Raw genomic sequence first — 21,103 nt, 5'->3', positions numbered from 1 at the left:
GGGGGATGGAGTCTATGTTTTTTTCAAGTTCTCCAGGTAATTGTGGTGGTGAGCTGGACCTGGAAGGTTGCCTCATGCGGCTCATCTTAGAGAAGTGTAGAGCGATGCTGAGTACGTGGCCAAAGGCATCATTCAATACAGATTTCTCTCTCATAAAAGGACACAAGGTGTCTTCTCTGGGAAGCCAGCCGGGCTGGTGTTTGGGGTCCCTCCTCCGAGCTGCACCAGTGACCGGCACACCCCTCCCTCCGTGGGCACAGTCTGTTAACATGCTGCCTTTTTGAGGCTGCTGTTACTCTGGGATCTGAGAACAGCTGTAACATCTTTTTCCTCTTCCGTTCGCTGGTGTCTGGTCTGCCGGGGAGTGAGGCAGCTGGATGGTTTTCATGGGTTTCTGAGCCCTCCTCACGGGGATAAAACCTGGGCAGGGAGCTCTGCGCGTGGAATACCAGAACAGATATGCCAGAAACACCCTCCCCAGCCCCGGATGACGGAGGCACTCCCCACAGCTGTGGGTGGGGCTCTGCAGGCCGCCTGGGCCGGGGCTCTCTAGCTGAAGGCCGCGGACCCGCTCCAGCTTTCAGGGAGAGTATCGATTTCCCCGGTTTCCTCAAGCCCACTGTTTCACTTGTTAGCAGTAAATGTGAGAAATGAAAAGCATCGCAATGGGACTAATAGGAAAACGTCTGGGATTCTCAGATATACCCTGAATGAAATGTTACTTTTTTAATAAGGCAAATGGGTCCCCCCCCCACCTGTTTTGAAAAAATGCCTATAACAAAGCCACATTTTCAGAGACTATTACATGGCTGGTGATGGATTAAATCTGCTCTGTTTTGAAGACATTAAGAAGCCAAGCAGAGGAAATATTTCTACATTCTGTAGGTCAGCTGAAACATTAAAAAAGCAAAATTTCTTCTTTTAAATTGTTTGACTTTTTGAAGCTTTCACCCTGCACTCCCAAGAGGTGCGCGCGTGCACGCGTATGTGCGGTGCGCCCGCCTTCCTGAGCACGCCTGCCTGGGGGAAGGGACACCAGTGAGTAGGCTGGGGCCAGTGGCTTCTCCGCACGCTAGCTCACACTTCCGACCCAGTAAGGCTCTACTGCCATCTCGTGGCACCCCAATGTGTTCCCAGGAGGCAGTGTGCTCAGGTCTAGAAATGAGGTCCCGCGACATCCCAGAAGCCCATACAAAGATGTTTACCTGTAAATGAGATTAGAATAAGAAATAATCTCGATTTTTTATTCAAAAAGATCATGTGCTTCACACCAATCTGGTTCCTCAGGTCTTAAGACTAAGGTACCATGACATTTATTTTGCCATATTTAACAGTTTCACTTTGAAAAAGCCCAAACAGAAAAAATTACCTTCGAAACCCACTGGGACATTCTCACATAAACTAGATATTTCACAAGCAACAAAGTTCTGTCTTCAATATTCAATCTTTTCAATTTCATCCATGTCTTCAGGATCAAGTTGCTTAATGCTGCTGTCTAGAAGGAGAGAGAATGGAATCAGTCTGAGCCCAGGGCCTGAATGAAATGTCAATGAAATCTCACTCAAGTCCGAATTTCTGAAGACAGTGACACTTTTGCAGATATGTGTTCCTGAGAACCCTTGCACAGAAAGCCTTGAGAGAGGAACGTTCTCAAGATCAGTTAAGGAAGAGATGGTATCAAAATAACCAATTAATACTGACTAAAATAGCATCAGATGCACCAAACAATAGAACATGCGTGTCTAGACAGCTGGGTAGGGAAAAGGCACAAGTGAGGGGAGCCTGGGAAGGGGCCTGCTCATGCTAGGAGGGATGAAGAGAACCCGTGGGGGGGGGGAAGGGGGCAGTGAGTGTGAGGGGGCGTGGGGTGCACGGTCGCAACAGGGAGAGGGGCTGAGGCTCCTCCACTGAGGTCGCTTCCCAAGACTAGGTCATATGGTGCTCACCATAGCAAGAGTGGACGGGCTGTAAGTTTCTTTCTTCACCCTCCCTGCTTCTCCTACCATAGGCTGCTTTATCAGCTTCCCTGAGGGGGCCCTGGACATGCTACAGTCTGATTCTAGACTGCATACACGTGCCTCTGTGCATTCCCCCAGGACAGTGTCCACTGCTTCCCACAAAAGTTAAGTACGATTTTTCCCAAAAGGTGAAGATATATTTGGGGTCATTTGGGTATTCCTCTTCCCCTGCTCCCCAGCCATATCCATGGGCTTTGGGGCATAATTTGAGAGGTGGACATCTCAGTTTAGGTCACCCTTTTAGTTTCCATCAGTTTCGGTCAGAGGACAGGAGCCAGTCCAGGAGCCCTAGCCAGTTATCAGGGAGCCTGCCTTGTTTGGATGGGGGTCAGGAGGAAGGACAGCAGATCGCAGAATTCAGGACCATCTTAGTTGTTAGGGTGAGGCCAGAGGAAGGGAATAATGTAGGAGAGGAAGCTGGGGACAGAATATAATCCTAAAGGACTTTATTACTTTGTTTCAGATGGTGCTTTATGGGCCGTGAAAAACTGCCCCAGGTCCTACAAGGGGAGTAACATAAACCTGAACTCATACTCAGTCCACTGGACTTTTGGATTGTTCTTCAGCTACTATATATGGATGATTTCACCAACTGTCTCACTGTGGGGACTCTGGCACTGTGAGTTAGAAGTCTCCCACTCCTTGGCTCCTGCCCCTAAGCCTCTGGGCATAAGGTGCGTGACACACGTCATCACCGTCAACATCAGCAGGATCCACGGGTCCCCTGGCAACAGGTGCTACTTACTAAAGTGATCCTGGATTTTCATGAGCAAGGGCAGCTTATCCACTTCAATCATGTTGAAGGCGAGGCCCTTTTTCCCAAAGCGTCCTGTCCGCCCTATGCGGTGAAGGTAAGTCTCATAATCTGGCTCCTCAGCTTGGTTTACAGGGAGATCAAAGTTCACGACAATTGTGACCTGCTTCACATCGATCCCTAGAAGAGAAGAGACACCCTAGGGTCCTGCAACTGTTTCCTTAGGACAAAGCTATTGACAAACCACATCTGCCAAGGGAATGAATTCTCATGTAACAGTCACAATTTACAAATAAAATCTGGTCTTCCATCATGGAAGTGGATACTGGTCAGCAGCGTGCTTGCACAGTAGGTCTAGCATGCTTGTTTTAAGAGTGTCAGTAGAAGCTGGTTCCACAGAAGGTTGTGTGTGTGTTGTGGACAGGAGCTCTCACCACCCACAGAGCCACAGCCTCCTCTCTGTTCCTGCTGTGTAAGTCCCCAGCAGCCCCCTATCTAGTGTTCCCTACCCTTCCTGGAACCCCACTCTGCACCATGCCCTGGCCGTCCTCCCATCCAGGTCTTTTTTATCCCTTAGCTCACCGTTACAACAACTTCCAGCTGGGTTCTCCCTCTTCTCTCCTCTAATCTCTCTGACCACAGTCACCATGACAACGTCCAGAACACTTGTGTTCAGGACCCAACTGCCCCAACTGCACAGGACGAAGTACAAATGATTCCAGATTCCCAGCACCCAAAGTCTCACCTCTTCCTCTCCTGAGTCAGATCCAATGTCAGAGCCACAAGGTCTTGCCATTTTCCAAGCAAACTGTCAATTCTTACCCAATTGGATTCTCTACCCTTCCTTCAAAACCTTTCACATCTAATGTTCCCTAGGAAGACTTCTGTGATCCCCCAGTGCCTCCGTCCTCCAGCACAGTAAGCTGTCTGGGTCACCATCCTTGTCCTCCTTGGAGCTCCTGGTGCCCTCTTTCCTCCTAGGTCTAGAGTCATGCCATCCAGTATGGCTATCCAACTTCAAATTAATTTAAACAAATTCATTTCCTTGGTCACACTAGCCATATATGGCCAGTGGTTACCAACTGAACAGCACAGAACAGATTATTTCCATCAGTGTGGAAAGTTCTATTGAGCTGCACTGGTCTAGACAGTCAAGCATCTGGACACTGACCTCCCAAGGGGCTGGGACCTCATCCTTTTTTCAGGCTACTCTTCCACAGTTCGGAGCTCCATAGCTTGGCAGTTCCCCATTTCTATCTGGTGAACTAAGAATGAATTAGGAAACACTCTGAGTATGGGGTCTAGGTAAGAGTACAAGAAGGATGAAGTCTGTAGGAAGGACTGTCTCTTGAAAAAAAACAAAGAATTTTTTTCCCTCAGTAGTCAATAGTTTTGAAGTTAAAAACACCTCCGAGACGGTCAACATCATTAGGCAATGTGAGTTAAACACACAATGAGATGCCATAAACATCTACTAGAATGATTAAAAAGAGTGACAACACCAACTGCTGGCAAGGAAGCGGAGGAACTGGAACTCTCCAACACAGCTAGTGAGGATAGAGAGGTAGTCGCTTTGGAAGACAGTTTCTGAGGAAGCTAAATATGCATTTACTGTATGACCCAGACATCCTACTCCTAGATACTTATCCAAGAGAAATGAAAACAGGTCTCTGAAAAACCTATACATGAATACTTACAGCTTTATTCAAAATAGCCCCAAACTGTTAATAATCTAAATGTCCCTCAACTGGTGAATGGATGAATTGTGGTACACCCATTCAATGACTACTACTCGGCAACAAAAAAGACTGGACTACTGATGTAAGTCACGACACTGATGAATTCAAAAGCATTACGTTGAGTGGAATAAGTCAGACACAAGGGCTGACTACTATGTAGTTTATATAACATTCTGAAAGAATTTATATAGCATTAATGCTATATAAATAGCATGAATTTATATAGCATTAATGCTATATAAATAGCATGAATTTATATAGCATTCTGAAAGAAACAAAATAAAGAGACAGAAATCTGATCAGTAGTTGCCAGGGGTCAGATGATAAAAGGAAGAGGCTGGCTACAAAGGAGCATAAGCAAGTTCTGGAGGATGAGGGGAGTGTTCTGTACTTTGATTATGGTGATGGTCACATGACTCTGTATGTTTGTCAAAACTCACTGTAAAGTTAAAATCAGTGATATTTATCATATGCAAATCACATTTCAATAAACCTGATGTTGAACATGAACACACACACACACACACGCACACACCTCGAGCACAGACATTGGTCGTTATAAGAACTTTCTCTTTCCCATCCCGAAACCTCTGAATGATGGAGGCTCGCTGATCCACGGTCAGCTCTCCGCTTAACAGAGACACTTGGTGGCCGTCCTGCATCATCTCCACAGTCAACCACTTGGCATTTCGACGAGTCTATGTGAAAACACAAAACCCAGCATAGCAGCCCACGTCCAAGCAGACTGGCTGTGTTTGCCACGCTCACAAAGGCACAGCGGGGAAGCCAGAAAGGCTGCTTGGGAGCTGTGCTTTACCTCTCCCTTAAGCCCTAAGAGGAACCTTCGAATGGGGCACCTCCTGTGCTGCTCAAGGTCATATCCTCTCAACCTGTGGGAGCTTTGGCTTCTCCGCCATGAAGCAGAGATAAAACGCTCACTTGCTTCATGTGGTAGGATGATGACAAAATGGAATAACAGGAGAGACAACCTCAGGCACTGTAAGAGTGCTTCCTATCTCCCGGTGTCTTGCTCAGATCTTTACATGTGTTATGGTCACTGTTTTCACCACAATATGATGAAACGCATACCTCATTTCATTTAAAAAAAAAAAAAAAACCAAGAGCTTAAAAACATGAAGTCACTTGCCCAAGGTTTTCATGTCTAGTCCATGGTAGAAGCAAGCTTGCTTTTATTCTATAAGCATGTCCTCAGTGCTGACCCTGTGCCAGGCGGGTGCCAATTCTAGTGAGACTAGGCAAGTAAGATAGAGGAGGTCCTACGCTCATGGAGCTTACAGTGTTCACGTGGTAGAGAGAAAATAAAACCAAGATGTGAATGTGAAACATGTCAGAGAGCAAAAAATAAATACGAAAATAAAAATAGGAAAATATTATTTGTGAGTGACTGAGTGGCTACTTTACTCATAGTAAGTCAGGAACTAGAAAAGAATATTCTTAATCTGACAGAGGGGACCTGTAAAAACCCCACAATGAATATCAACCTACAGGGGCAAGTGTTAGAAGCAATCCTAAAATAGGGAGGCCTCTATTTAACGTCATCTTGAAGTCTCTATTCCGTTACTTAATCTTTCTAAGTTCCTCCCATAACATACAGATTCATTTCTGTCCCAAGTGGTTCTGAAGATTAAATATGCTCCTGTACTCAAAGTGCTGACAGGGGTGCCTGGGTCTCTGGCCCCTATTAGTGTCACTGTCCCCTCCGCTCCTGCGGGAGAGTCTGAGCACGGCGAGGACAGATCTCAGCACCGTTACCTGGCAGAAGATGATGGCCTGCCCGATGGTGATGCCACCGTAGATGTTGCACAGGGCTTGGTACTTGTCTTTCCTACTCTCGCACAACACGTAATACTGTCGGATGTTATTCAGGGTCAGCTCCTCTTTTCGTAACTTAATAACATTAGGGTCTGGAATGATTCGCTCTGCAAACTGCCACACAGAGTCCTCAAAGGTCGCTGAAAAGAGGAGCATCTGGCACTCAGAAGGTAAAGCTCTGTAAGAGAAGGGAAGACATCATCAGCCGCGGCCATCCCTGTCACTCTCCTAGGGGCGTGGGGGGCTTCAAACATGTCCTAGCCCCTGCCACCAGGGGTCAGCGGAGGAGTGGCTGCCTGCCACAAGTTCCACCCCTGTGCAAAGGGCCACATGTTCTGCCCCTCTATGCCACCAAGAATTTGGAAAGACACCCACAAGCTGAGTGTGGAGCTCAAGAGCGAAGTTTAGATATGTATTTTGAAGGGTCTGGGGTCTTTCATGCCCATTTTCTTCCTAAGCGAGGCAGAGTCAGGAGCCCCGAGTGTCCGTCTAGGTATTCTTCATGGTGTTCGTCTCACACAAAGTGAAACGGGAGCAAGGAAACAGGCCAGTAATTCAATGGCAGGTATTAGAGTTCTTGGGAGAAAAAGAACAGCCATACTCACTTTCTTTGGGATGGGAAGGACCTGGATAGAAACAAAAGGGGAACAGGGGAAACACTACTGCACACAAACCATAAGCCGAACCTGCAGCAAACACAGGACTAATTCACACTGAGTTTAAAAATGGGCAAAATGAAGCTAGCAGTAAGAACAGAGGTTAACCCTGGGGAGGAGTGGCAGGGATGGGGGGCAGGTGGAGGCTGGGATATAGGAAACGATCCGTAGGGGAACTCTGGAGTGCTGGTAAACTTTTAGTTCTTGGTCTGGGCTATTATCTCATGAACCCAACCTCTTTGAATTTTCACTCAGCTGTATACTTGTGATTCATGTATTTCTCTGAACATATTGTATACATCAATAAATTTTAACTTACTCTGATTTCACCAGAGAGAAATCACCACTTTTGAGAAGACAGAGCATCTACAAGATAGGATGTTAGTGTTAAAGGAGAGTGGGGAGATCATGAAGTCCAGTGACTCCCAGGTACTACGTCAAGCCTGTGGCGTGGGTTGTCTGGGAAGCTTTTCCAAGTAACGATCTGACAGACTTCTGGGCAACTACAGTAGACTGTCTACAGCTGTACCTTCCCTGCTTCCCACGTACCACGAGTATGATTATAAAGAGACAGAAAGACATGAACCCACAACATGAACAGAAGGAGAGAAATCAGTGGATGTGATAACTCAATGTATTTCTGGAAGACAGGAAAGCGTGGTAAACAAGAAAGCAGATGACGCCCTTACATGAGCGGTACAGATGGAAACGGTGATGCAGACAGTGGCTGAGATGCACAGGTAGGGGCTCCCTCAGAACCTCTGAGAGTTCTTGGAGCTACGAGCACCCGGTGCCAGAGAAAGCGGGGGTGGTGTGCTAGAAGATACGAGGAAAATTCTGCATTAGCTTGCTGTGTTTTGGAGGAGAGAGAGGGTGGGGGAGAGAAGGGGAGACATCTTGGCCATCTACTGTATCACAGTTCTCCATCTGGAAAAAGCTGGCACCACGACTGGCATCCCAAGGTTTGAGACATTTCATGCCAAAAAGACGACGTACACAGATTACACCAGGAAAGGAAACATGGGCATTCTACAGAACACTCTGGATTTCAAAGACCTGGGATGAAACAAATCATGTAAATTTTTTCATTAATGATTTTTATATTGATTAAATTGATAACTTATTAAATGCTATTTTTATATATTTAAAGAAAATATAACATGAATTTCACCTTTTTAAAAATGTGGCTATTAGAAAATTTAAAATTACACAAGTAGCTTGCATTATATTTCTATGGGACAATACTATGATTTAATCTTGTTTAAGCAAAAGAAGAAAATCAACAATGGAGGAATGAACAAGCAACATAAATCCCTAAATTTTTTTTAAAGATTTTATTTATTTATTTGACAGACAAAGATCACAAGTAGGCAGAGAGGCAGGCAGAGAGAGAAAGGAAGGGAAGCAGGCTCCCTGCTGAGCAGAGAGCCCGATGTGGGGTTCGATCCCAGGACCCTGGGATCATGACCTGAGCTGAAGGCAGAGGCTTTAACCCACTGAGCCACTGAGGTGCCCCCATAAATCCCTAATTATTACTTAATATTCTCTTGAAGTGAAAGCAATTTTCGACTATTGGGTCTTTCCTGGAATTCTGAGTCTTTCATTCTCAGTTATATGTAAATGGTAAGGGATGGCAAGAAGAGAGTCTCACTTGATCTTTGGCCAAAATTAATATTTTTAAAAAGATTTTATTTATTTCACAGAGAAAGAAAGAGCAAACACAAGCAGGAGGAGTGGCAGGGAGAGGGAGAGGGAGAAGCAGGATTCCACTGAGCAAGGAGCCTGATGGCGGGCTCAATCCTAGGACCCTGGGATCATGACCTGAGCTGAAAGAAGATGCTTAACTGACTGAGCCACCAGGGCGCCCCTGGCCAAAACTATTTTAAATAAGAAGTCTGGCTGAAAATGTGTATAAGGAGTAGCTGGATCCCACTTTATTTCAGGCAGTTGGGCATGTACAAGTAGGAGACTAGAGGTTTATTCTGTGCAGAAATCCCAGACTTGGGGATGCCAGCGTTGCAGAAGGTGAGAGTAAAGCAGAGAGCTGAAAATAGGGAGTAAAAATATGCATATGAATATGCAGCCCATTCCCTGGCCCTTTTCCCAGGAGGCCAGCAACCAAATATATGTCTCCTAGGGAGGAGATGAGAGACATTCCATAGTTCTAATAACCTGCAAGTAACGAGCATCCTAGGGGGAGCTGCCCAAGTCACAAGCCCCAACCATGCACCCAGAGCTGCCAGCAAGCTTCTTGGTTCTCAACCATAGGTAATGAGAGGCTAGCCAAGAATCACCAGATACGAGGGGGGAAGGTCCACCACAAGAGAGACAGAACAAAGAGACAAAAAGGAGAAACTTAAGAGAATTCAGAGGCAAAGTTGAAAACAGGAAAAAAATTGTAAATACTAGAATTAATATTCTCAGAGAGACAATAGCAGCATATTGCGCCTATAACAAGAAAAGGAAGTTACAGAAGAGGAACAGAGAAAGCCAGGGCAATCTAGACAAGACAGGAAACGAAGGTCAAACAACTGTGTTATTTTAATGACAGACAGAAGGACACATTCAACTGGGTGAAAAAGGTAAATACCAGAAAAAGAGCCACTCTCCCGCATGAAGGAAGAACAGAGGACAAGGCTTGGTGGGAAGGAGACATGAAAAGTATATATGGACACCGAACCTCCCAAGTTCAGGATGAGACAGGCAACACTTCTAAATTCAAAGTTGTTTTGTCTTTGGAAAGCACATAGTGCTCAACTGGAAGCAGGGGATGCTGAACCTGTCTGGCCACCCTGCACAGAGGGACATGCATTAGTGCGTTCCTCCCTTGGTATCTCTAGGAAACAGTGAAGTTACATCGCGTGCTTCCCTGCTTGCAAGTGAAATGTCCTGCAGGTGAACAAATGGAGACATTCTGACCACGGATGCCTTACCACGTTCAGTGGGGAGCTAATTCTGGAAGATCTTACCAGTGCTCATACTTTGTACATTACACCAGCTGCTATGTCAAATCACAGCAACAAAAAATATCTTCCCCCATTTCTTAGGATTTGAAAAGTGGGAGTTCAAAATATCTTCTTGACTTCTATGAAGTTTTAATGAGACACAGAAAATCTAAAACAGAAGATTGCTGATATCACATCCAAATACAAACTAGCTTCTGCTCGACTGTCTGCATGTGCCGCAGACAGTGCAAACGTAAACTCTGGCAGCTTCCACTCAGTCTATAAAATTCTCAGAGAAAACAAAAAGATCTTGCCACCTAAATATCCTGCGGGCTTTGTGCACAGCACTTCTAAAAGGTGAATCATTTGCTTAATTGTAATACCGAGCTTTCGTTATCAAAGTTTTTGCTTACTTTTGGCTTCCTCAGAACTTGCAGAGGTACTTAGTAAGATTTTTACCTGTATGGAAATGGAAGGAGAGAGTCACCTGGAGAGTCACCTGGACATCTGCCTGTATGATACTATCACTGTTGAGGCCATGGTAAGGAGTTAAAAAGTTGCCCAGTCATAAAGTCATATTTTCAAAGTGTGAGACAAAAAGAAAGTCCTTCTCTAATCTGAAAATACACTGAAGGTGGGAATGGAGGAGGTGATCATAGTAAATGATTGTAATAAAATGCTGTTTCTCCAAAACTGTGTGATGACCTGTGAAGTTGCTTTCAGGAGACTGTTTGCCCCTGAGTTGTCTAGTGTTACCTACAAATACTCGTAGCAAAAAAATTACTAATTTTTTAGGAAATAAGGCTGCTGCAGGACTAAAAAATGTCACCAGAAAAGGGCAGCCCAGTTGAACAAGACTTTCTTGTTCCTTTGCTATAAACTGTAACTTACTTAGAATCCATCTTTGATTTCACAAGCCTAAATCGCCTCTGTGCTTCACCACCATTTTCCTTGAGAACCGCACTGGTAGCTGATGTACTTCAGAGCGTTTGAAAACGATGGACATTTTAGATGTGGAGAACCTAAATGGTGGATTTACAGACGCAAGGGATCTGAATGACAAACAGCTGATCTACCAAACAAGCCTGCAGAGCGGATGTGTACATTTCTAGAAAGCTAGACACGAATGCTTGCGTGTTTGAAAACCTGGTGTTGATAGTAAGTAAACTCTTAACTAGTCCATGCTTGAACACTTTTGTGAAGAGCACAGCACACTGGACGAACAGCAGGAGTCAGCAAAATGAATTTTATGGTCCAATGTAAAATTTCCCACCATATACAAAAAAGGCGGCTTCAGGTAGTTCAGAGAATTATTACTGGAAGAGGAAAGGAAAAGAGTAGGAACAGCTTACTGTGCTGGTTGGGTCTTTAAACACAAGTAAGAGCTATTTAATTAGTCCTATTGTATTGAAATTATCCTCATAAAAAATCTTTTATTTGAGTATCTTAAAAATATATAATGGCACAGAGCACAAAATTTAAGCAGCCAATAATGAATTTAAAGAGATTAAAATAAACTGCTGTCAAAGATGACATTATAAAATACTGTTTATGTTTCTCATATTATTCATTTAGCTAATTGTACTAATAATTATGACTAATTGCCACTGTTAACCAGTTCTGTTGTTTTGCTTAAATAGTTGCATTTATTTATTTATTTCCTAAAGATTTTATTTATTTGACAGAAAGAGACACAGCAAGAGAGGGGAACACAAGCAGGAGGAGTGGGAGAGGGAGAAGCAGGCTTCCCACCTAGCAGGGAGCCTAATGTGGGGATCAATCCCTGGACCCTGGGATATTGACCTGAGCCAAAGGCAGACACTTAATGACTTAGCCACCCAGGTGCCCCAAAGAGTAGCAATTATGTAATAGAAAATATAGGGTGATATAGAATTTAAAAGAAACATGTACTTCCCATATTTTTATCTTAATAACACATGTGTATGACTATTTTTTCTATATTATTACATAGATATATTTTTTTGTCTGTAATGACTGTGTCCTGCTCTTTAAAAAGTTCTTCACTGTAGGGAAAGAAATAACCTAAGCAATTTTTCCAGATCTGGGAGGCACAAATTTTGCAAATGAAGAGGATGAGTGCACTATGTGTCGAGAACAATGGGTGAGGAAAAAAGGACCCAAACCAATGCACATCACTGAGAAATATTAGAATACAGTGGGGAGAAAAGATTCTGAAAGCTTCTAGAGACAAAAAACAGATTACCTACAAAAGTTTGGGGATCAGGATGACATTAAACTTGTCAGCAACAACATGGGAACTGACAGTATTAATTATGGTATCTTAAAAAAATTTTGTTTTCAACACTGACTCAGAATTTATTGGAAGAATTAACTTGGATTCCACATGTAAGCAAACTGTCCATCAAAAGATCAGATTTACAGCTACAATGAAGACACTTTCAGACATGTGGGAGATGGAAAGTGAAATTCCTAACAGTCTTTTCAGGAAGTGACTAGAGAATATACTCCCGAACATTGAGTAAACTGACAGTAACTAAGAAAAAGCACCCAGAAAACGGGAGATTCCAAGACCTATAGTGACAGCTGTACAACCAGACCAGACTGAAACTGGACAGAGCTTGGGAGAGTTTCAGGAAAAAAGACATTGATGGAGTAGTTTGTTTGTTTGTTTTTAAAGATTTTTTAAAAATTTATTTGACACACAGAGAGAGAGGTCACAAGTAGGCAGAGAGGCAGGCAGAGAGGGGGAAGCAGGCTCCCTGCAGGGAGCCAGATGTGGGGCTTGAACCCAGGACCCTGGGACCATGACCTGAGCCGAAAGCAGAGGATTAGCCCACTGAGCCACCCAGGTGCCCCATTGATGGAGTTTTTAAATGTATTTGCCTATTTGGAAATACCACTGAAATCAAAACACATATGACGAAATAGGCAGAGAAAGATTAAATATCCCTAGCCAGTAATACTAACCAAACTAAGGAAAACAGACAATTATTAATTCTAGGGGAAATAGCTGTATAAGGAAAAAACATAATTATAATAATATACTGCATGACAGTGAACAATATTTATAATGCCCTAATGATAAAAACACTATTAAGGCAGTCAACTCTTACAAGGTAAGCACAGAGAGGTGGCAGAGGGGACAGGAAGCGGGGGAGGGGTGGTGGTACCAAAGAGCTGGATTCCCACTTCTATACTAGCAGTCATCAGACACTGACACACTAAGAAACAGCCATTTGAGCATACTATTTAAACATATGAAGGTTAATACCAAAATAGAGATTCTCTAGAAGCAGCACTGTTTTTTCATTACAGGTCTTTCACAACTGCTTGTTTCTTGTTTTTTTGTTTTTTTGTTTTTTTTTTCTTGAAAGATTTACTTATTTATTTTGGGCAGGGGCAGGAGTGGAGGGGCAGAGAGAGAGAATCCCAGGCAGACTCTGCACTCAGTGTAGAACCCAACCTCGAGGCTCCATCTCAAGATGCTGAGATCATGGTCTGAGCCAAGATCAAGAGCCGGATGCTTTATCCACTATGCACCCAGGTGCCCCTCAGTATTACTTGAATTTAATAAGTGACACAGATCCTTAGAGCCCACTCCCAGAAATTCTGAACCAGTAAGGCTCGGGTTAGGCCCAGTAATGTGTAATTTTAAGGCCCCTGGGTGATCCTGAGAGAGAGGCCTAGGAAAACAACAGGATTTACTTGACAAATGAAAGGCAAAATCAGGACTAGACCATGTGTCTCCTGATTCGAAGTTACTGTGTTCTCTACTCTCCACAGCAGCTTGTGCAGGCTTTAATAAATTCTCTTTAGACATTTGCTCTTAACAGCAAAATTAGTGGCACAATTGGTGGTTTCATGTACAGGCCTGCAGTGGAAACAAACCAATCAGGCAAGAGTGACAAACTAAAGTGGGGAAATGACAGCAGTCTACGAGGCTGCTGAGCTGGTGAAAATACTCCCAGTTTGTTTTAAAAGCAAAGGAAGTAGGGGAATCAAGCCATGAAGACAACTGGGAGCAGCCAGATAATCAAACTCCCCCTCCAGACCGAAGATCCAGGAAGAAAAAAGGGTGAATGTTGAAACTTACCTCTGAATCCGAATGCTCTGATCTGAGAATCCTTAGTGTGTCAATCATCACATCCGCTTCATCCAGGACAACCACACGAATCTTAGTCAAGTCAATTAATTTTCGCTTGAAACACCAATCTAGAACAGTCCCAGGAGTGCCAATTATAATCTGTTTGGTGATGTCCGTGCCTCTGGGAACTGGGGAGAAAAGGGTTGAAAGATTCCTTCAGATGCAAAGGACCCTCACAGTCCACAACTCGGGACCACACAACAGGACTGTGAAGTGAAAGTATATTTCATGATGATTTTCTAAGTGCAAACCCTGAGGGTCATTGAGGATTTGTATTTGCAGAGCTTTAGGATAAGGTCCCCCGTTTCTATGTTTTAGAGTAATAAACAGTCCTGCCATTGGATTCTGCCCCACGGTCAGTGAAAAAGCCACCCTTCAGTGATCCCATCACCTACAGAAACAGCAGCACAGCTGTGAGAAAACCTACCAACTGTTCCCCAAATGGAAATAAGCACAGTACTATCAATGGGTTACATTAAATAAATTATGGAATGCTATGAAGCTAGTCAAAACAATGAGGTGGGATTATATTCATGAATGTAGAAAGATGTCCAAAGCATGTACTTTTTTAGACACTATGAAAAAACGCTCCCATCTTCATGAACACTCTACAAAAACAAATACCTACATGTACATCCTCATGTGTACAAACTGAAAAAAGAAAGCAAACCACGGAGGTCTTGTGAATAAAACTATTATCCTTGGAAACAGGTTTTTGAATGACAAGGAAGAACAACTTCCACCTTTATCTTTTGACCTTCTCTGTTTTAAAGGTTTTTTTTTTTTTCCTGCTATGCACATGTAACACTTTAATGAAAATGTTAAACATACAAGCTGTTCTGCAAAAAAACAACTGAGCCCCCCAAAAACGAAAGCTATCATCTTGCAGGATGTGGAAATGATGCAGCTAACATGTACGGGGTCCTTATTAAGTGCCAAGTGTGTACACAGTGCTGCCTCTACATCGGTTCATTTAATTCCAGTCACAGCTCCTTGGGACAGGTGCTATGATGGCTCCCATTTTAGAGACGAGAAACCGGAGAAGGTACAGAATATGGTTGCTGGTGGTGGAGTCCGGAATTACAAAATCTGCCAGGCCTGGCTTACTGGTACATACTGCGATTCCCTCGAATGGCGTACATCACTTGAACATCCACACAGAATTTTCCCATCCGTTCGACCACGCGACCAGTCTGCAAAGCCAGTTCATAAGTAGGAGCTAGGCAGAGGCACTGCGAGAGAAAGGAGGGGGAAATCGCAAGGCTCACACAAGCCATCATGCAAATCTGAGGTACAGTTAGAATTCATACAGGGAGACGCAAGTTTTGTGCAAAACTGGGAGATTTTGGATGAATAAAGTATTTTCAGTTGAACACAATTTAGCAGTGATAGATCTGAAGTGAATGTTGAGTATGGAAGGAGAGAAGAGGCTGAAGGATAGAGAAATACCTTTATATATTCCTCTCTAGAGTTATGCAGAACCACAGATCTGGCTTTATTGTGCGTGTGTTGGGGGGTGGTGTAGGGAGGCTGGGAATCAAGAAGAAAGGAAATGCAAGGCAAACCACTCCTTGAGTGTCACCCTGTCACTTCTTCCCTATTAAAAGTCTGCCTGTTTCCAGAACACTCCCTGATTGATCCAATCCACTATACACACCTCTGGCAGAATATTCCCTAAAACTCTTCCCTTTGTTACCTCCAGCCCCTATATCTGGTGGTTGCTGAGGAATGAAGATGTTGATGGAAGAAACTGGTGATATTTAATGCATTTATGGGCTTCAATTAAGTATCTGTGATACAGAGGACAGGAAAACATAGCTAAAGTGCTAATAATTGTTTCCACACATTTCTCAACATGGGTTTAAGCACAGATTTTCCTGAAAAATTTTTATTCATAATACCAAACCCTGAATATGTATTTCAGTGAACCTGTCCAAAAAGCCAGGCACCAGTCTTCCACATCCCCAGCTTATCTTGCTAACAAACTGTAAGCTTCCTAAAGGAATCCTTTGCATGGGGTGCGCTCAGTACTCAGGTAGTCAGCTTGTCAAATGAGCTGATGAGAGCAGCTTGGAGATACACAGGAAAAGCACCAGACACTTGCCCAAAGTGGAAGCTAGGCTAAGAGAAGGGCAAGCACACTTCCAGCCCCTGCTCTGCCACTGTTGGCTACCTGTGACCTCATGCGAGACACTTTCCTGCCCAAGTCTCAGTCTCCCCTCTGCTACAGGAGGCAGCGGACCGAGTGCTGCTTTGGTCCTACAGCTCTAAGGCCACCACTCGTGAATTGCTCACTTCAGGTCAAGTGCAGTGTGAAAAGGATATATTATTTCATCTACACGACAATTCTATGAGGCATTCATTCACTCAGCAAGCCAGACACTGTGCTCAGAGTCAGCAATGATCCACGCTTTTAGAGATGTTATCCTTCCAGACAGGGAAACAGACTTCGGAAGATCTACTAACTCACCTAAGACACTCTAGTAGTAAGCAGAGAGACTAGGACTGGAACAGGTCAGACTATAAAGCCTGCGCTCCCACCACCGTTCCATCCTGCTGCCCAATGCTCTGTGATTTTGAGAAGAAATGCCTATTCTACATGCTATCATAGCATGGCAATATTATCTCCCACTACTAAAATATCACTAGCACTGCAAGCATTCCCCTCTCTCCATCAACCTTTCCTTACCTGTGGGAACAATTCCAAGGTATTGACTCTGCTTAGCATTGCCAAGACAAAAGCAGCTGTTTTTCCTGTTCCAGACTGGCTCTGGGCTATGAGGTTCTGGGGTCTATAGAAAAGAAGAGACACCTGGGCATAAACTGCATACAGGAGGCTAAAAACCAAGTTGGAACAGCACTGCCCTGGAAACTCACGGGTGGGCCAGCATCATAGGGAGAGCCATCTCTTGGATTTTGGATGGTCTGTTAAATCCCATTGCATAGATCCCTTTTAATAGCTCTTCCTTCCTGTAAGAAAAAAGAAAAAGCACACACATAAAGCCTACAATTGGTCAGCAGCCTCAGAAATACAGACTCAAAAGGTGTATTTCTAAATTAAGCCACTCTACAACAGGGCTTCAGTATTTAGAAACATACAGTTTACACCCTGACTCCCAAACATACACAATTGTGCCTGTATAGTTGGACCACTCAAATAATAAGCTATGCTATAAGCCTAGGCTGAGGACAGTATTAATAGCCTAACATTGAACTTTCGGTTGAACCAAGCAAAAAAGGAAAAACTCATCTGATAGAAGTGTATAAATTTGTCAGAAGAGTTTTATTTTCTACACAAGCAGAAAACAGATTTACTCTTTCTTTCTTTTTTTTTTTTAAGATTTTATTTTTAAGTAATCTCTACACCCAAAATGGGGCTTGAACTCATGACCCCCAGATCAAGAGTCCCATGCTCTTCTAACTGAGCCAGCCAGAGGCCCATACTATTTAATTCTTTTTAATGAATGACAATCTTTGATTCTTTAATAGCAGTTTTCAAAGAAGACAAAGTTTTATTGAGGTAATTCTTAACATCAATTCTTTCTAGGAGCAGAGGACACAATATTACCTCATCCTTCTAAGCCAACATTTTTTTTTTTTTTTTTGAGAGAGCGCGCGAGAAGACACACGAGTGGGGTGGGGTAGAGGGCAGGGGCAAAGGCAGAGAGAGACCATCTTAAGCAGGATCCAGGCCCAGCGGAGACCCCAATGGACGGCTCATTGATCTCATGATGCTGAGATCATGACCTGAGCTGAAATCAAGTGTTGGATGCTTAACTGACTGAGCAACTCATACACCCCTGAGCCAGCATCTTTAAATGCATCTTTCCCGCGATCTCATGATAGTTGACAGAAAGAAGAGAAAATGACATAGGTTAGAAAACCTCCACTTTCAATGACATGTACGTTTTGCATTTGGTTATTTGGCAGATTACTGGCTGCCAACTATTAATCACAAGTAGGCTTCTTCTTTCATTTAGAAATTGTTGGGGCATTGGGGTTTTGGCTTTTTCCCCTCTACGTAAGTCCCTATTAGTAACTCTTCCTGTTAAAATGCAGATCCTTAATGCTAGTTGATAGATCCCTCGAAAATGCAAACCCATTTGGGAAAGTTATTCATTTTAATACCGTCTGAAACAAAACATAATTAGGAAGGTAACAGCTTCTAACTCATCTAAAGGGGCTGAGGGAAGGTATTTGGGCCATCAGTGTCCCCGTATCTGTATTACAGTATGGAGAATAGCAATATGGCTGTGTTGAGCTTAGCTATCCCCATTAGCATAAAGTTAGAATATTTTACCATCAAGATGTTCTCAATTTGCTGCACACTCAGGTATCCTACTGCTCCTTTCTGAATTATATTTCAAATGCATGCAAAATGTACACATCTCATTTTAGTATTAAATATTAGAACATTAAGGGAATTCTGAGAGTTTTTATTTTTAGCAGATTACTTTGTTCGGTACCATTCTTTCCGGCATTTTCCCACAATAAATGAGTAAAAGTACTCACAGCCGCAGCTCTTCAAACGTTTTCACTGAGTAGAGTGGAGAGCTGGGATCCTTCTGTAAGACTTCAACTCGGTGACTGGATTCTACTAAGGACTGTCGGATTAACTTGTTTAAGAGTGAATTAGCTGCCAAATCCACTGAAAAGCAAAAATTAAAAAGGATGATACTGCAGGATAAAATCCAGCCTCCAAAATGAATCAATCAATTGGTCCTTCCCATTCAGAGAATGTATATCAAGCAACTGCTCCTACTCTCATCTTTCCTCTAAAAGGAGATTCTAGAAAGAATGACGTAACACTGAGAATTCCTTTTTAGACGAGAATCCAGTTTCTTATGCTCTGCTGCTATACCAACCTCCGACCTTAAGCAAGCCTACTTCTATCACCACCAGAACTAATTTTTCCTTGCCAGCTGAAAACTCTTAGTCCATTCCTACATATTCCATTTCAACTTCCCCTAAAGAAATATGGCTAATCCTAATTTAGTATTTCTCCTGATAGTCACTACTTACGAAGAAAACAGAAGACCGCCCTTTTCCCATTGAGATTATATTATTTGCTCATTGTGAAAATCATGAGTGCTAGTTTACATGCAAATAAATTTATCTCCTACCTACATCTTCATCATCTTCTTCCGTATTATTAATAGAACCATCTAAAAGAATGGAAGAGAAACAATAAATACCAACAGAAATGTAAAGTGTATGATCTCTCACCATCTCCACAGTATGCACTGACAGCAAGGGTCATCCAGTGACGGAGTGGGGTTAAAAAACTGGGAAGGTAGTGAGCACCTTGACAGTTAATAGGAGCCAGAAACATTTCAGTTGCCAGAGACCTGAGGAAAGCAATGTTTTGTTTTGTTTTTAAATTAATTGAGGCCAGTCTGCCTTATCTAACAGCACTCACCTATGTTTGGGACTGTAGAACTCTTAATGCCCCGAAGGTTCTTCCGGGGATGGATGAGGTTTGAAAACTATTGAAAGACACAAATTTCAACCAACATTAGGAAGCAAGTCACCAAGCAGCCCAGGGCTCCCCCTTAGCAGGGAGGGACCCACCCGAATACTGTTACCTTTGCCGTGTCAGGTATTAATTCTGACACTGGATTCTTTTCAGGAATAGGTCACCTCTATGAATTACGCTAAAAATCGAAGGAGACTTTACTGCTGCCCCTGTACCTTAAGTTCCTCTTTATAGTCCTCTAACCTAAGTGTGGCAGTCCTTGGGGGTCACAGCACGAGGAAGGGATGGTGGATAGCAAAGCGCGGTGGTCGGTAAGATGGAAGCTAGCCGAAGCTCAATGGTCAAATTGGGAGAGCAGGAAACTCCAAGATCTAGTTGGGACTGTCAGCTCCTTTCTCTCCCGAGACTTCTAGGGGTCTTCATTTCGCCCTTTCAAACCAAAGGTCTTGCGTACCTCTCGGGGTCTCCTGCCCCTGGCCCTCCCCCACATCCTTGCCACATTCCCCCCCCCCCCACCATTTGACACCCCACTCCACACGCTAGCGGGGCTCTCTCCTCCCGCCCTTCCCGGCAGATGTCCCTCTCGGAGTGCGGTTCTGACCCCCGCCCACTTGCCCTCCCCGGTTCAGCGGCAGTTACATGACTGTTCAGCCGCTCGCTCTCCGCCGCCCCGGCGTCGCCTCCCCAAAGTAACGACGCCATAGCCGCGATCGCAGCTCCCGCCCCCAGCACGTGCGCCCTCCCCCGGCACGAGGCAGTGCCCGGCTCCATCCTGCGGCCAATGAGCTTCCTCCGGGGGCGGGCTGACGCGCCCTCGACCACCCGCGACGCGCCGCGCAGGCGCGCGAGCTCCAGGGAGGTGGGCGGAGCCAGGAGAGGAGGTGGGAGCTGCGGGAGACGAATTCAGAGGCAGGTTTGCCATCTGGCAGCGGCGCGTGGGCGCCGGGCGTTCAGGAGCCCGCCACGCAGTGCCAGTGTCGTGAACACTCGCCTGCTCCTGACCTTTGCTAAGCCAGCAACAGCTTGAGACTGTAAGCCGCACTGATTCGGGAGTCCTACCTCCCTTACCCAACACCTACTACGCGATTTTCCGGGCGATGAGGCCGGATCCTCCCCCCTCCCGGCTTCCAGGACTCCTGCTGTTTCCCCGAAATATCCGCTTATACATTACATGATGTCAGAAAGACCAGAGAATTTCATAGGAAAGTAGAGGCTCAGAAATGGTGAGTTTCAGCTGACAAATTAATTCAAATGCGAAAGATGCTGAAAGGAAGTAAAGTTGTTCAGGTTCTAACTGTTGTCCCTGTTCTAATACCTGTGATGTTTCCACACACCGGCTTGCTTTAATTTTAATTCTGGTATGTGCTCTTTGCTAATGCAGTCCTGAGATAACTGTTTTCCTTGCGGTACAACCTTTACCTCCTACACGTATCTGCATAATCGGACACAGATTCCTTGTACTACTGACTGCTAAACTTCAGTTTTCTGCTTGGAATCTTGAGATTTGGATCAGCATCTCTTCAAAAACCCACAAACCAAAAACTTAGTTATGATCT

General features: G+C 44.2%; 1 protein-coding gene across 1 annotated transcript; it reads right to left on the bottom strand.

Moving 5' to 3' along the window:
- Window positions 1–1,230: 1,230 nt before the first annotated feature.
- On the bottom strand, window positions 1,231–20,370 carry DDX25 (DEAD-box helicase 25). Its single transcript, XM_032358546.1, is given in 13 exon segments — window positions 1,231–1,495; window positions 2,764–2,952; window positions 5,047–5,209; window positions 6,285–6,522; window positions 14,021–14,052; window positions 14,054–14,199; window positions 15,189–15,303; window positions 16,761–16,863; window positions 16,949–17,041; window positions 18,584–18,719; window positions 19,195–19,236; window positions 19,491–19,557; window positions 20,187–20,370. Coding segments are annotated over 13 exon segments (1,518 nt in total). The 5' UTR covers window positions 20,319–20,370; the 3' UTR covers window positions 1,231–1,433.
- Between the last annotated feature and the right edge of the window lie 733 nt (window positions 20,371–21,103).

The sequence above is a fragment of the Mustela erminea genome, chromosome 9, assembly GCF_009829155.1.
Source record: "Mustela erminea isolate mMusErm1 chromosome 9, mMusErm1.Pri, whole genome shotgun sequence".
Lineage (NCBI taxonomy): Eukaryota > Metazoa > Chordata > Mammalia > Carnivora > Mustelidae > Mustela > Mustela erminea.
Note: the sequence above shows the minus strand (reverse complement) of the source record. Positions and strands in the feature narration are given on the sequence as shown.